The 13947-nt window shown below is 39.5% G+C and overlaps 1 protein-coding gene across 6 annotated transcripts in view; it reads left to right on the top strand.

Moving 5' to 3' along the window:
• Positions 1 to 13947, top strand: part of DPYD (dihydropyrimidine dehydrogenase) — a 329803-nt gene that overhangs the window by 263753 nt on the left and 52103 nt on the right. For all 6 annotated transcript variants that reach the window (XR_012581360.1, XM_074546150.1, XM_074546149.1 and 3 more), the window contains one exon: positions 5249 to 5391. Coding sequence is in view for 5 of the 6 variants with exons in the window: in XM_074546150.1 (XP_074402251.1) it covers positions 5249 to 5391 (143 nt within the window). In the remaining variant the exon portion in view is untranslated. The remainder of the gene's footprint in view (positions 1 to 5248; positions 5392 to 13947) is intronic.

Genomic DNA, 13947 nt, shown 5'->3' with positions numbered 1-13947 from the left:
ATTAGTTTGATGGTGTAGGCTGACTGATGTAGAGATGTTCCATAAAAGGACTATTCTCTTGAATTCTCCATTGGCACATGAATAACTAACATTTTCAGTTGGAAATAGCCAGAGCCTGAGTAAATAGTACATTATTGTTAGTGATTTTGTCAGATGCTATTAATGAGTAATAAAGGACTGAAGGACTGACCAGGCAGGGAAACAGATAGGGAGCAGTGAGAAGAGTCATCTCTGGATCTTCAGAAGTGCTGGGCTGTGCAACATTTAAGCTGTGGCAAGGTCCATCCTGCTCTTGCTTTCTGGGAACTCTCTGTATTTTTTACTGCACTAAATATTGTGTGTCCCATTTGCAGCTCTCATAACAACTGTGGATAGTCTTTCTCTCTAAACACGTCTGTTCGCTGGGTTTTCTTCTGCATATAAATGCATTCTCTGGTCATTTTGAAGGATGTGTCTGCTACACTGTTTCATTAAACTGCTGCGTTATCAGGTAATTGTTTAAACATAATGCCATAGCACTATCAAAAGGAAAGGTGAACTAATGGCATTTGCAAATGTCAGGGATTATCTTAACACTTTTATTATAGTTTATAAAAAGTAGGTTCAGGGCATTCCATGGCAATTATTTCCGCAGAAATTGGTTATTTAAATAAATTGCTAATTATCTGGATATGACAGTATTGAAAACCCTGCTAATGAGTTATTTGATAAGTGTAGCTTATGGTGGCCACCTACAGGTGGCAGAAAGAAAGAGCGAGCAGAGTGAGTGCAGTCGGAAGGAATGCGAGGGAAATGGTTTGTGTGTAACCTGCAGGTTTCCCTGGGCTGTTTGCAAATGCAGAACATGTAAAGTACTTTGATTGCCAGTATTAGGCAGCATATACGCTATGGAGAAAATGTCTTAAAAAAGAATTATGTTTCCTGGGCTTTTTCCCTGATCTCCAAACGTTCTTACCTACTTGCTTTCCGAAGCATTAGATTGATATCTATGATGCCTGAACTTTTCCAGACCATTTTCCTTGTATAATGCTTTTCATCCAAGTTTATTATTTGCTGTCATTGGGTTCTTTTTTCATTGGCATGATTAATTTAAACAGTCTGGGACATAACCATGTCACTTTTCTTCCAAGAAGGTATCTACAGAGGGAGAAAAGGTGACATTGCTTAGATTTGGGGGCTTACATTTTCTAGAAGCACAGACTTTAGTCGTGACTTATTAGTAAAATATTATGTATCAGCTGCTTCTTCTTTGTAATATTCAGGCTCAGTGGTTTAAATCTCAAATTAGTAATGTAATAGAATGCAAATTAAAAAAACAATTTTACTTGAAAATGCACAGAGTGGGGAAAATTGACCCAAATTAATTTTTATTTCATCTAGTATCCATAGAAACAAATATTTGGTTTGGGTTGATATACAATCCAAAGATGTGAAAGTTTGCTTTCCTTTAAAATCTGTTTCTCTTGCTCATTGAGAGTTTGATAAAGACCACTGAGACTGTTTCAAGATTCAGTCTCAGTAGTACCGGTCTGAATTGACTCTGTTGGATGTTTTCTAATGGACCAGGATCATCTTTACTTCAAGGCCTCATATAGGCATTGAAAACTTTAAACTATCAGATTGCTCCAGTATATTGCAAGTGAGAATATAGCCCAGTATTCAAGATGTCTGAGATTATTTTTCTCCTCTTGGTGGATCACTAGGATCAGAAGATCTGAATTGTTTCTGCTAGGAATTCCCAAAGCTACTGGGTGCTTGAAACTTAACACCAGTTTTCTTAAAGAAAGTTTGGCTCTCAAGCCTCAATCTAGTGAACATTTTTAGTGTTAACAGGATCAAGTCCTCTCAGGACTCCTAGTACTTATGAAGTCATAATAAAACATGTGTCTTGTGGCATTGGTGAAGGGTGTTTTACTTCCTAAGGAAAAACAAACAAACAAATATGCAGGTATATTATCTTTGATCAGTTTGTCATCAGCCTGCTGTCCTCACTGGACAAGAGCAGCTCTGCCTACCTGTGCTGATGAGGGGGAGACATTTGCTTGATGTATGTTCTGCTTCTCCTTCCTGTTGTGTTTTCACTATTGGATTTCTTTCACTGATAGTCTGAAAAGTCTTTTTTTTTATAAATCAAAGCAAAACAATAGAGAAAGCTAAAGCTCTTTGTTTTAAGGCAAGAAAAAGCTCAGGGACTTTCACATCTCTAATTATTTCATTGTTTATGTCTTTCCATAGTAGCAAATATTTGTTCCATAATTAATGAGACCTGAAAGAGTAGCTTTCAACAGAGAGTAGCATGTCATCTCCATGAGGTATTTTTCTGTCTTTCATTTTTATATATCACTCGCCTGCCCGAGGTCTTGATAAATGGACTTTGTTTATTAAATCGCATTATTTTACAGCAAGGTAAATGATAGCCACATCTAGCATCTGGTAGCAGCTGTAGTACTTCTATCAGGAGAGTACCATATCAGCAGTTTCCTCAGTTACGGGTGCTTAACTAGTGGAATTACAGATCCCAACGTGTCAAAGTATGTGGTAGATGCTTATCTTTTAGTATGTGAGCTGTCTTTCAAATGCATGCTGGATTTGGATCTCAGCTTCTTAAATACCATTGGATTTATCAGAAAACGTTCTGCAAATTCCCACTACTACTTACAGATCTTTTAAAAGTTGGCATTAAATCTCCTTTATTTCAACCTTTTAAAAACTGCTTCTCCACAAATCTCTATAATGGAATTTATTACTTTCCTACATACTTTTATGAAAATGCAGGAAAATAGAGATTGTTAGTCAAATTGAGTATTTGCCTTCTTTTTTAATAGCTTGGCATTACTATTGTTTCTATTGTCTGTATTCATTTTTTTTCTTTAATCTGGTGGGTTGTTTCACCATTTCATTAGGCAGTGGTATCTCTATCACAAGGAAATCACATTGTATTCCAGCCCAGCAGCTTTTGTTGCAGAGGGGGAAGCTTCTGAACTGTTGATGAAAAAATGTAAGGGAGAACGGCTTCAGCTTATGTTGTGCTTGTTCCATATGAGTAGACTAATAAAAAAAATGCTGGGATAAATGGTGAGACCTTAGTGAACCCTCTGATTGTCATTACATCCATTTATTTACTCTCATCAGAAGCACTTCTGAAATGTTTTTAAATTCATTTGGGTGAATTATAAATGAATGGAATACTTTTGCAATCATACCAATTTATCACTAATTTACTAATCACCAAATGTAAGTAATAACTCATATTATGAATATCAAATTCAGCTAGTACTAAGAAGTACCTGTGTTCCATACTAAATTCTAAGTCTCATTGCTAATTCTGCTAGACTTCGTTGAATCATATGCTTGATTTCTTTGGGCGGAATGAAAGCCTTTCTGATTACCTATTGTGCTGAAACCTTAAATAAGCTGTCATTTGGTCCTTTTCCTGAACTGACCACTGTATAGAGACAGTCATTTAAGTGAGAAGGGGGCTAATTATATTCTGGAAATGTGTTCCTGTGCAACTCTTTGCTACAAGATATCTTTAAGGCCAAGGGTCTACAAGCCTTTAAAACCAATTGAAAGCAAACTCTTAGGAGTTGTATTGGGGTTAGAAGTATACAAACCTTCATGCCTCAAAGCAGATTAGGAAGAAATTTCCCTGTAGCCACATGATTTCAGAGTTACCAGTGCCTGTATTCATTCATCTTTCTAAGAAACAGCCACCTCATCATAGTGGGATTCTGGAGCTGTGTTAGGCTGAAAGCAATGTAGCAAGTCTGATGCTTACTTCTAGCTTCAATTTCAAAACCTGAATATTTGAAGAATTTCCTGAACTACCGGTTTTTATGAGATTACTTTCAGTGATTTTGGCTGTGTAGTGTATGTTTTGGCCTGTATGCTTCCAAAAGACTTTATTTGTAAATCTGTCAGAGCAAACGGCATGGTTCCCTTTTTTTTTTCCTCAAGCATATCTCTAAGACTGGACCATGAATTATGTCACAATATTTGTTCTTTGGACACTTAGCAGTCATCCTCTTTTAAAGAATTGTTCTGTTCCTTTCAAATACATTACAATCAATCCAGACCAAACAATGGGAAATAGTTCCTAGTGTTCTAGGGAAAGTTCCTGCTCACCTCCAGATCCTCTCTGTCATCTGTTCTATTGGGATCTTAGTTTCTTTAAAGCAGTTTTAGTGAGATTTCACATTTTTATCTATCAGGCTCTCGTTTTCTTGAAAACATATCAATAGTGCATCTTGGGTTAGGCTGTCCCTTTCATGTGCATAAAGTTTAGTTTAGCCACAGCCAAACAGATCCTCTGGGAGTGATGTGTCCTCTCTTAACTATTGTTGCCCAATGATGGCATCAAATTGTCCTAAAGCTTCTCTAAATTAAGCAGAAATTTTAATAATGTGGAGGTTATCTAAAGAAATACCAACTAGCCTCAAAAATAACTGGAAGTGTCATCTATCTCTGCTGTCCATCATTTAATGAGCAGCATCTGTAGGCATATTTTTAATACTTGCATACCATCAGTAGAATGTAGTCAAAACAAATGCACTGCAGACACAGTGTATTAAGAGTTTAATCATAATCCTCTAAATATAGCAGGGGATTGTCTGACTCAACCTCTGTGTACCATTTGAAATATGAGCTCCAGTTTTAGAGATATTGCCATAAATGAATATACTTTTTTCTTTTGAGAATTCGACTATCATATTAATTGTTAGAGGGGGCTTACTTAAAGAAGTTTCCTAATCTACAGACATGCAGAAGGGGAAACAAATAAATTATTAAATGTCAAGTGTAGTGAAATGGCACTTTTAAAGAATTTTTAGGTGAACATATATAAATGAGATATTTGCTCTTAGTTGGACAGCATTTAGGTTCAAAAAATCAACCTGATTCTTTATGTAGAAATATAGATCTTTTTATCTACAATGTACTGTATGGTAAAGTATTGCTTTCTGTCTCAGACATGGTTAGTCTTGGTTTTGAGCATCAGCTAAAATGGTCAAGCTAGCTTTGCATTTTTTATCCAAATGTTTCTGCCATTTTCTGTATTCCAGCTGCATGCATAAATTGCTGTACAAGCGTTGATACCACTTGCAACCCACTTGGTGTCAGTTTATAAATTAATATAACCTCTGCACCTCAGATTAGGTGCTAGTTCCTGATGCTGCTGCAGCATGAGGGATGTGCAGGTTCCATCAGGGCCAGCAGGGATGTTGCTAACGCCGTGTCCTGGTTTCTGCAGGAAATGCCATCCGGCCCATCGCCCTGCGCGCAGTGTCCGCCATCGCCCGCGCTCTCCCAGGATTTCCCATCCTGGCCACCGGAGGCATCGATTCTGCCGAGGCTGGGCTTCAGTTTCTGCACAGCGGGGCCTCTGTCCTGCAGGTACTGCTTCTTTCTTTAAAATGTTAACGTTCAGGTAACTGTGATTAAGATCCAGTTGCTGGCTTGCTGGCTTTCAAGCATTTGGATAGTGTGGAGTTTCTACCATTGAGAAGAATTTTCATGTTTTTCACTTCATGCTGCTTGCTAAGAGACATTCATTTCACATGGAGGTGGAGGAGGTGCTGCCAGAAGAAAGCTTTTGATGTTCCAATACCAATCTGGGAAAAGGCTAACCATGAGTTTGTTAGTACTTATTATCTCTAGCTTAAATTATTTAAAATTTAAACATATCTCTCTCTTGTCATACAAACCAGGTTGACACGAATTTTAGCTCAACCTATCTGTTCTTCCTGTATTCTCAGTTTTTCTTTTCTGCAAAGAGCCCTCTCAAGGTGAGAGGGCTTCCAAAGAGCACTGTGTTGGTCTCTCAGGGAGCCGCGCTAAAGTCACTTTGGTGTATGAGGCATCTGTGTCCCTTAGGGATGTTCATTGGAACATGAGGAGGTGTAGCGCTGCACCCCCTGCTGGGGTGCTGGCCTTGCACTGGACTGAGGTGTCAGCTGCATTCAGCAGCCAGGCTGTTTGCATTGCCTGAGGGTTGGTTTGAGCTGCTGGCCACACTGGAATGGTTGGTGTGTCCCTGTCATGGAAGGAAGCCTTGGTGGCCTCGTATTATAGGCACCAGGAAATTGGCTGAAAATCAGCCCCTTACCTCTGCCAGACATGTCAGGGCACCATTGCAGCATGCATGTTAGACTGGCTGAGGAGCAGGTGGTCTTTATGTCCCATTGTTCCATTGTATATTGTTACATTCTGGTAGATGTTCATCCCCTTTATCTGTGGGTCCCACCATAGACAACAGCAGCTGTGGAGCCTGTGAATGTCGGCTTTGTGTCACTCCATGGGATGACTAGAGTGGTTTCATTCCCACAATTCACTTTGACATTGAAATTAGATTCAGTGTGACCATCCTTTTTACACAGCTACAGTGACTGCTGAGATTAGTCATTTGTTTGCTGTTTCACCAAAAAAAAAAAAAAAAAGAAAAAAAAGCCAGCTCAGTATTTTGGTTGGGTAGGTTTTTTAATACACATCAAAGTTAGCATCTCTGGGAGCTGAAGCAGAAGGCTGTTCCTTTTTTATAGACTTGCTATGTTCCTTGGATTTATTAATACCATTTCCTTTTTTTTTGGTTGCATAAAAGTGATTCAAACTTTTCTTTTTCATGGACAGATAAGAGATTGGCCTTTTGTACACAATTGTCTGAGAGCTTCTTCCATATAAATATGAAGTAATGGTGCAAATTGCAGGGCAGCATTTGTCTACCAAGAAAAATAGGATTGGCGAGGATTGTTTTTAGTGCTTTAGATGCATTTAATTTGTTATTGCTAATAGAGCTGCACTTTCAATGGCTTTGTCTGCAGCAATGTTGCATGATCTGAATTACACAGAATGAAATGATTTTCTGTTCTATGTCTGCTGTATCTGTTTCTGGATGACTAAAAATCAAGGAGTTTAATGTCCCTTTTGACTTCTATTTATATATAGATTATGTAGCTGGTTTTTATTTTTTCTTTTCCTGTTGATTTGTCCCAATGGTAATGGGAAATTCTGAAATATAATTTCATGCAGACATCCCAGTGAGTGCTTGAGAAAAAGACTATTTGATTTACAAGACATTAATTATTGTTTTCTTTTTAGTAGTAATCAAATTCTTGGAAACTGGCTTCCACAAATGACTTGGATCTATACAGGTCTTTTGCCCTGTACAGAACAATTTTTCTTTTCAACAAATTTTTCCCAGAGATGTTGAAAAAAGTCGTATTTTGTCCGTAGGTTTCACCCGTTTAATTTAAGTCATCTCTAGAACTGATTTTACACTCCTCTGGATCAAAAATATCCTCAGTTTGAGTGGTTTATTTCTGTTTCACTAAAGTAGGGAAGTAGTTTAAACTGATCTCAGATAAATAGATTCTAAAGTGGCTGTGTAGGTAAGGATCTGAACTAGTTCAATTGCATCCATTTTAAAATAAACCTTTAGTAAGCTTCATGCTAGATTGTGAATACAGGCTGTAAGTCTTTCCCTTATGATAGGAAGGACAGATGGAAGGGAGAAGGAAATGAGTAATCTCTATAGAAAGTCGTTAAAGAAATGCACTTTCTGGGACTAGACTGAAACATATTTGCTTCTCAGATGAGATACATTGTTATAGAAAAAGACAGCCTCATCTTCACAGGTTGCCTTTGGACCCTAATTAGGATAATGAGGATCATTTCCATTGTTTTCCTTCTAAACAAGGTCATACAAATAGCCAGCTAATATTCTTTTCCCTGAATCCCAATCTCACACGTCCTTGGTATCAAATGCCCAACTTGCTCCTTTAGCAGCCACAACCTCTGTTGCCTACAGCTTTGGCATTCACTTCTGCTTTCTCAGTACTGGCATACAGAGTGAGTAAAGGATTTGCAGAGAACATCAAATGAAGTGATCTACTGAATGATTCAGTATTTAAGATGCACTGCATAGCAAGTTCCTGAGTTAAGCAGGTAGGAGGTGGGACTGTAGTGGGGCAATTCTGTATGTGTGTGATAGCCTTATCCAAAGTATCTGCTTTGGATACTGTTGGAGGTGGTTCTGAAGAATACTCAGACTGACACACCACTGCACATTTTGTGATCTGACTTCATATTTCCAAAGCCACAAGGATGCCTTATGACTGATCCAGAGGCAGGAAACAAGCAGCCTGGGCTTTGGCAGTGATGGAGCGGCCTCTGTGCTCAGCTGTGCCAAAGAGGCACAGAGGGCTTTAAACTGGGCTGTGTCACTGCTCTGACCACCCTGTTGCCCAGCAGTGCCTGAGAAGGGCAGGGACTGCCAGATCATCCAGCATTCCCCATGGTCCCATACTGCAGAGCAGCTCAGGCTCTACTGGTCTATCCATGGAGCCCGGCTCAAGAGCCTGGGACAGCAGCACTTGCTTGGCCACTGGGCTTCCCCTCCTTGTGTCCCTACATGTCCAGTGTCTTCTCTGCCATGGCAGCAGGACATTCATGGCCTGGGATAATAGGGAGGCTTTGTGTGAGTTGATTGAACTGCAATGTAGCATATCTGTTAGAGGAAAGGTTTATGAATAATAAATGTTCTTCCATTAAAAGCAAGATCAGGTTTTCCTCTTCAGATATTTCACTTGCAATCAGTTCTCCATTATTTTTTCCAGATGCTTTTATTTTTAAAACATGGAGATTTATTTTCCATTTGCAAAATCATCATACACAGGAATGCAAGTCAGGAGTCAGGTGGTAAGCCATATTTTGCTGTATGCCATAACCACATCAAGTGGTATTAAGCAGGTATATTAGGAAATGATGGGGGGAGAGAGTTTCAGGAATCAAAATATGTCCTATCCCTTCCTTTAGAAGATGGAGGACAACATCTTATTGTTGTTCACAAAAAGGTTTGGATGTAAGGGATTTTGCAGCAGGTATGGAAAACAAACTAGGTTATTGTAGTCAGTAATAGCTGGGCTGAAGATTTTACACAGTGATTCAACACAACATTCTTCCACTTTATGGACTTCAGAAACACTTGCAAAAAGACCCCACTTGTGTTTTAATTTCTCCTTAAAGATGGTGAAACATTTCAGTCATTCGTCAGCTGATTCCATAGCACCATAGTTTTTTAACATACCTGAACCTACCAACCCCTCTTCAGTACAGGCATGAAAATTCAAACAAACAAAACCCAATTTTAATATGGAGATAATCCTGAACTCATTGTATACCAGGAGCTGCAGAAATATCTAGAAAGCACTTTTCTGTGATACATTTCATTACAATTTTCCAGTGAGGCTGAGATGTTTTATTTGTAATTTAAGTAAGCTTTTTTAAAGTGCAAATTTATCAAAATTAGAGGTATATCAAATTTTTTTCATGTTTTGCAACATGTATGTGATTTACCCTGTCACACTGATCGTTTGTTAGATTTTTGCAAGGTTTTGAAAGAGACATACATTTTTTTAAAGTCATCTTGCTGCAGGAAATTAAAATGGGAAACAATTATAGAAAATTCCAGCGGAAAAAGAAAATGCATTATGGAAAAAGCAATAAAAGCATAAAAATATTAAAGTAAAAATCACTTCACAGTAGCCTGTATGATTCAATTGTAGATCAATATTGTGTAGTTAATGCATTAGCAGTACAGCATTAATTTGCAATTACAGCAGGTGATCTGATCCTCTGTGTTCTGTCCATTGACATAAATGACCTTTTGTTGAAAGAGATTCTGTAGTCATTATTTCTAGCAGATGTAACTAAAAAAAAAGAGGTAGAACAAAGGGGTACTTTCTAAAGTATACTTGCTTCATGGTAGAACCTTTCAGCATTATTTTCTGGTATGGAATACTTTGTTCATCTGTAATATTGGTCATTTTCATGTAAAGAATATGGATTCCTTTTCAAATGAATGTCTTTCCCTCACAAAGTATGGAGACCACACATGTCCTGTGATGCAGACATGGATGTCTGTAAGCAGTGATTTAAAATCCACCCATGGAATGCTGCTTCTCCGTGGGACAGCCTGTGGCTTTGCCCTGAGCCCTTTTTCGGATCCACCTTCATCCTCCCTCATCTCCCTCTTGTCCTGGCTGGGCTGTTCCTGTGGGTGCTGTGCTCTTGTCTTCACCATGCTGTGTCCAGCCCATGTGGCCCTGCTGCCTCCAGCCTTGCCCTGTGTTGCTCCTCATCCCTCAGCAGGGGAAGGAGGTGGCAGTGTGCTCCAGAGCTGCCATGAGCTGGATCTGCCCCATGCCCTTCCCTCCTGCCCTGCACTACTGTGGGTGGGACCTCGGGGATCTGGGGAAGAACAAAACCATTCTGGAAATGTAACGGCCCATGACAGGAAAGCATTAGTGATGGGTTTTGCCTCTGTAGGATAAACTCTCCCTCCAACATGAAGCACAGTGGTTTTTGTGAGACTGCTTGTAGATTTTTAATATTTTCAACAAGCCTTCTTGTTGGTACCACTTTGGAACAAAAGTCTCAAGGGATTCAGGACAATTTGATTATTATTTTTTCTTCAGCAGCCTTTTTACTGAAGCATTTAGCTGAGAGATTTTTATAGCAGCAGGATGGCCCTTTGTGTGTGAATAAACAGGCTTTTCCATCACAAAATCATGGGAATTGATCTGTGAGACAGTATTTTTATTGTATTTGTGCAAATGTGAAACCCTGTAAGGAACTCTATAATTTTTTTATGGCTACAGAACTGCAGAGTAGAGATGTGGTTCTCCATGCACTTCATTACTCTTCTTTTTAGCTCATGTCAGTATCTGTTGAAGTCAGTGAAGACTCTGATACTTTAGTTAAGTGAGGATTAGATCAGGCCAAAAAATTCTCAGCCTGGAATTACTATTCATGCCATTTAATGCAGAGTGAAGAACTAAAAGACATTCAAGTCATGGTAGTGCAGAGCAGGGGAGTGAGGGAGCTGGCCCTGTGTTTTGAAATTCCAGGTTAAGTTTCTACTGATAACCATTGGGAAAAAAATACTTTGTCTTGCAATGAAAAGCCGTGATTTTGAATGCAGACAAAGTGTCCTTTGTCTCAGCCCTGCATGAGGAGAATGAAGTCGGGTGGATTGCTGCAGGTCTCAGACAGCCACAGGGTGCCATGGGTGTGCAGAGCAAGGCTGTGCTTCTCCTGCCCGGCCTCCCAAGGAGCCCACCCTGCCTCTGCCCCCCGCCTGTCCTCACAAGGCACATGGGGGAACAGGGGCTGCAGGCTTTGCTCTGTGCCAGGCAGAGTGCTCCAGCGGCTGGTGAGCCAAGAACAGGCACACTTGGGCACCAGGTGGGCACAGTGAGGTTTCTGACACAGGCTGTGGCTTTAGGGGTAGAAAACAAAACCTTTCTGTACAAAGCTGTCCATGGCACAGAGAAGTTAAGGTGCTAGACCTGATTCTTCTCTCATGATTGAAATTGAGAGAAGAATAGGTTGCTGAATGCAGTGTCAGGCTACCAAAATGATATGAGACAAGATTCAAGGGATGGTACTTTAGACCCACTAAGATTTTTAAGAAAAAAAATGCCGCTTAAGGCAAAACCACTTTTCAGAGGTAAGTCCTTTGATTGAGATAAGTGTAGTCTCCTGTAGAAAGAGCAGGTTTTAGACTGTATTTCCAAAGAAACTTGATAGGTATTTGTACATCCATTTGAGTGTCTTCCATCACATTTGAGCTTTTGTGGCCATTTTCACTGAAACTTGCCAGAAGGGAGAGTGTTTTACTCTAAAAATTTTGAGAAACAAAAAAAAAGGCAGAGGAGGGAGAGTAGCTGCATTCCTTCACTGTGAGCACAAGCACACTATGAGCTCACCTTTATTAGACCTCTGAGAGCCCGCATGGGACAGCACTGTGTCAGCCACAGGAAAGGCTTTAATTGGCAGTCACACCTTATTAGACGTCAGAGAACCCAACCAGGAGACACAGAGCTGCTGGAAGCCAGATATCATTAGCTCCACTGCTCACAGAGCCACGCACTGAGAAAAGTCTTCAATGGATACAGCACTGAATGGAGTGGCCCTTCTCTGCAGAGACGAAATTTGCAGTACGTGCAGAAACAAAAGAGGGAAGAAAGTGCTGTTTGAACATGTCGACATAAAATCCTAAGAAAAATGAATGTGAAAGAGAGAAAAGAGTTGGGACAGACATATCCAAGCATTCACTTCTGAAAACATTTCATTATTTTCTGTTTTTTTCCTAGCCCAGTGCTAATTACAGAAATTCAACCTGTTCTCAACTGTCTTTGCTAATAAAACAAAAAGTAATTAGAGGACTGCCACACTTGCTCCTTTACAGACTATTGGGAGAGAAATTGCTAATTGATAGTGAGAATCTTCTGTGAGAATTTCTTTTAGAGAAAATCAGAATTTGTCAAACAAAAACAATCTATAAAGTTTTTTTCCTTTTAGTAGTAAAAAAATCCCATCAAATTAGAACAGATTTTCGTTATTGATTCTTACATGTTGTTTTTGCCACTTTTTTATGAAAAGTTGCACTATTCAAATTAGTACATTGTAAAGTTACAGACTAAATTCAACACTAATAATGCCTTTTATTTTGTGTAGTTTTGCATTAGTTCTACATTTGGAGCTGCTTAGGGGAATTATCTATTAGTTTTCCTTTATTTCTGCTCATTTCACCAGCTAGTAAATGAAGTCTGCATAGATAGGATTGTTATTTCATAAATTTGTAAGAAGGAATTAAAGCTCATTCTGTAACAATTGCTATTTGTCATTCTTGTAATGAATTCTCATGCAAAGTAGTATCAGCTATCACTGTATGGTAGTAATTATTTACCAACAATTAGGTCTCAATTGAGCATCAGTTCAAATGCTGTCCTGTAGCAGTCATTGCCAGCCTCTGCAGGGGATTTGTTCTCCTGGGGACAGTGGGCCTACTCCCCTTTCCTGCCCTGCCTGGGTGTCTACCCTGCTCCTCTGGGTCTGGCAGCACAATAACTTTCAGAATTGAGGGGATGGGAAGAATAATTGCTTTGGCAATATATTTTTCTCCATCTCTCCCAAGGATCCACAGTATAGCTTGTCCTTTGAAAGCCCAGTAGTGCTGCACCTATTTTTGGGGTGGATTCACACTGCTGATGTGGACTTGTGCTGCTGCTCTCTTGCATGAACAGGCACAGAGCTGTTCTCCATGTGGACAAAGCACATGGTGTGAATTGACACCTAGTGAGTGTTGTTTAAAGTGTACAAAGTAAATGCAACATGGAGATGAGTCTTCACAAGAGGCTTGGTTAATTGTTGATTAACCAAATTATAGGCAAGTTGTTTTACTCAGCTCATGTTGCTTTCAGACATGAAGCTAGCTCTGTTATAGATTGAGTTCCCTTGAGTATATGTGGAGGTGACTGGAAATTGAAACTGAAACTGTAGCCAGCTCCTAGTTGGATATTGAAAATAAATACAAAGCAAGATAAGCATAGTGGAAAATCCTGTTTCTTCATTCCTTTCTGCCATCTCCAATAGTTTCTTAGGGAAATTCCTGTGGAGTTATTTTTTTTTAGGGTGTTTTTTTTTTTATGTTATATGTGTTATGTTATATGTGTTATGTTATATGTGTGTAACTGCAGGGAACTTGTTTTCCAAAAAGGGAGAAGGTAAAACATTCAGTATTGCAAAGCTCAGTCAACAGAGAAGTTCTTGGAAACACTGTCAGTCATACAAGGAAAACACATTTAAGAAATTTTCCTTTTTATATTATAGCAGCTTTGTTGATCTTTCAGGCAGAGGCTGTTCCTGGCAGTGAAAGGAAGAAAGGGGAAGCCAGCGGTGGAAGAGGCTGTGCTCAGGGAAGGCATGGTCCTGGAGCCCACACTGGCACAGCAGTGCACTGGTGTGCAGCTCAGCTGGGCCTTGGTGCTGGACTAGCTGCAGTTTGGTCACTGATCTTTTGCTTTTCCCAGTCGTAGAAAAATGGGTTTTCTGCTCAGGAAGGAGGGAGCAATAATTTTTTTTCCTGTTACAGCACAAGCCCCCTGACAC

Source organism: Zonotrichia albicollis, chromosome 8 (genome assembly GCF_047830755.1).
Source record: "Zonotrichia albicollis isolate bZonAlb1 chromosome 8, bZonAlb1.hap1, whole genome shotgun sequence".
Classification (NCBI taxonomy): Eukaryota; Metazoa; Chordata; class Aves; order Passeriformes; family Passerellidae; genus Zonotrichia; species Zonotrichia albicollis.
Note: the sequence above shows the minus strand (reverse complement) of the source record. Positions and strands in the feature narration are given on the sequence as shown.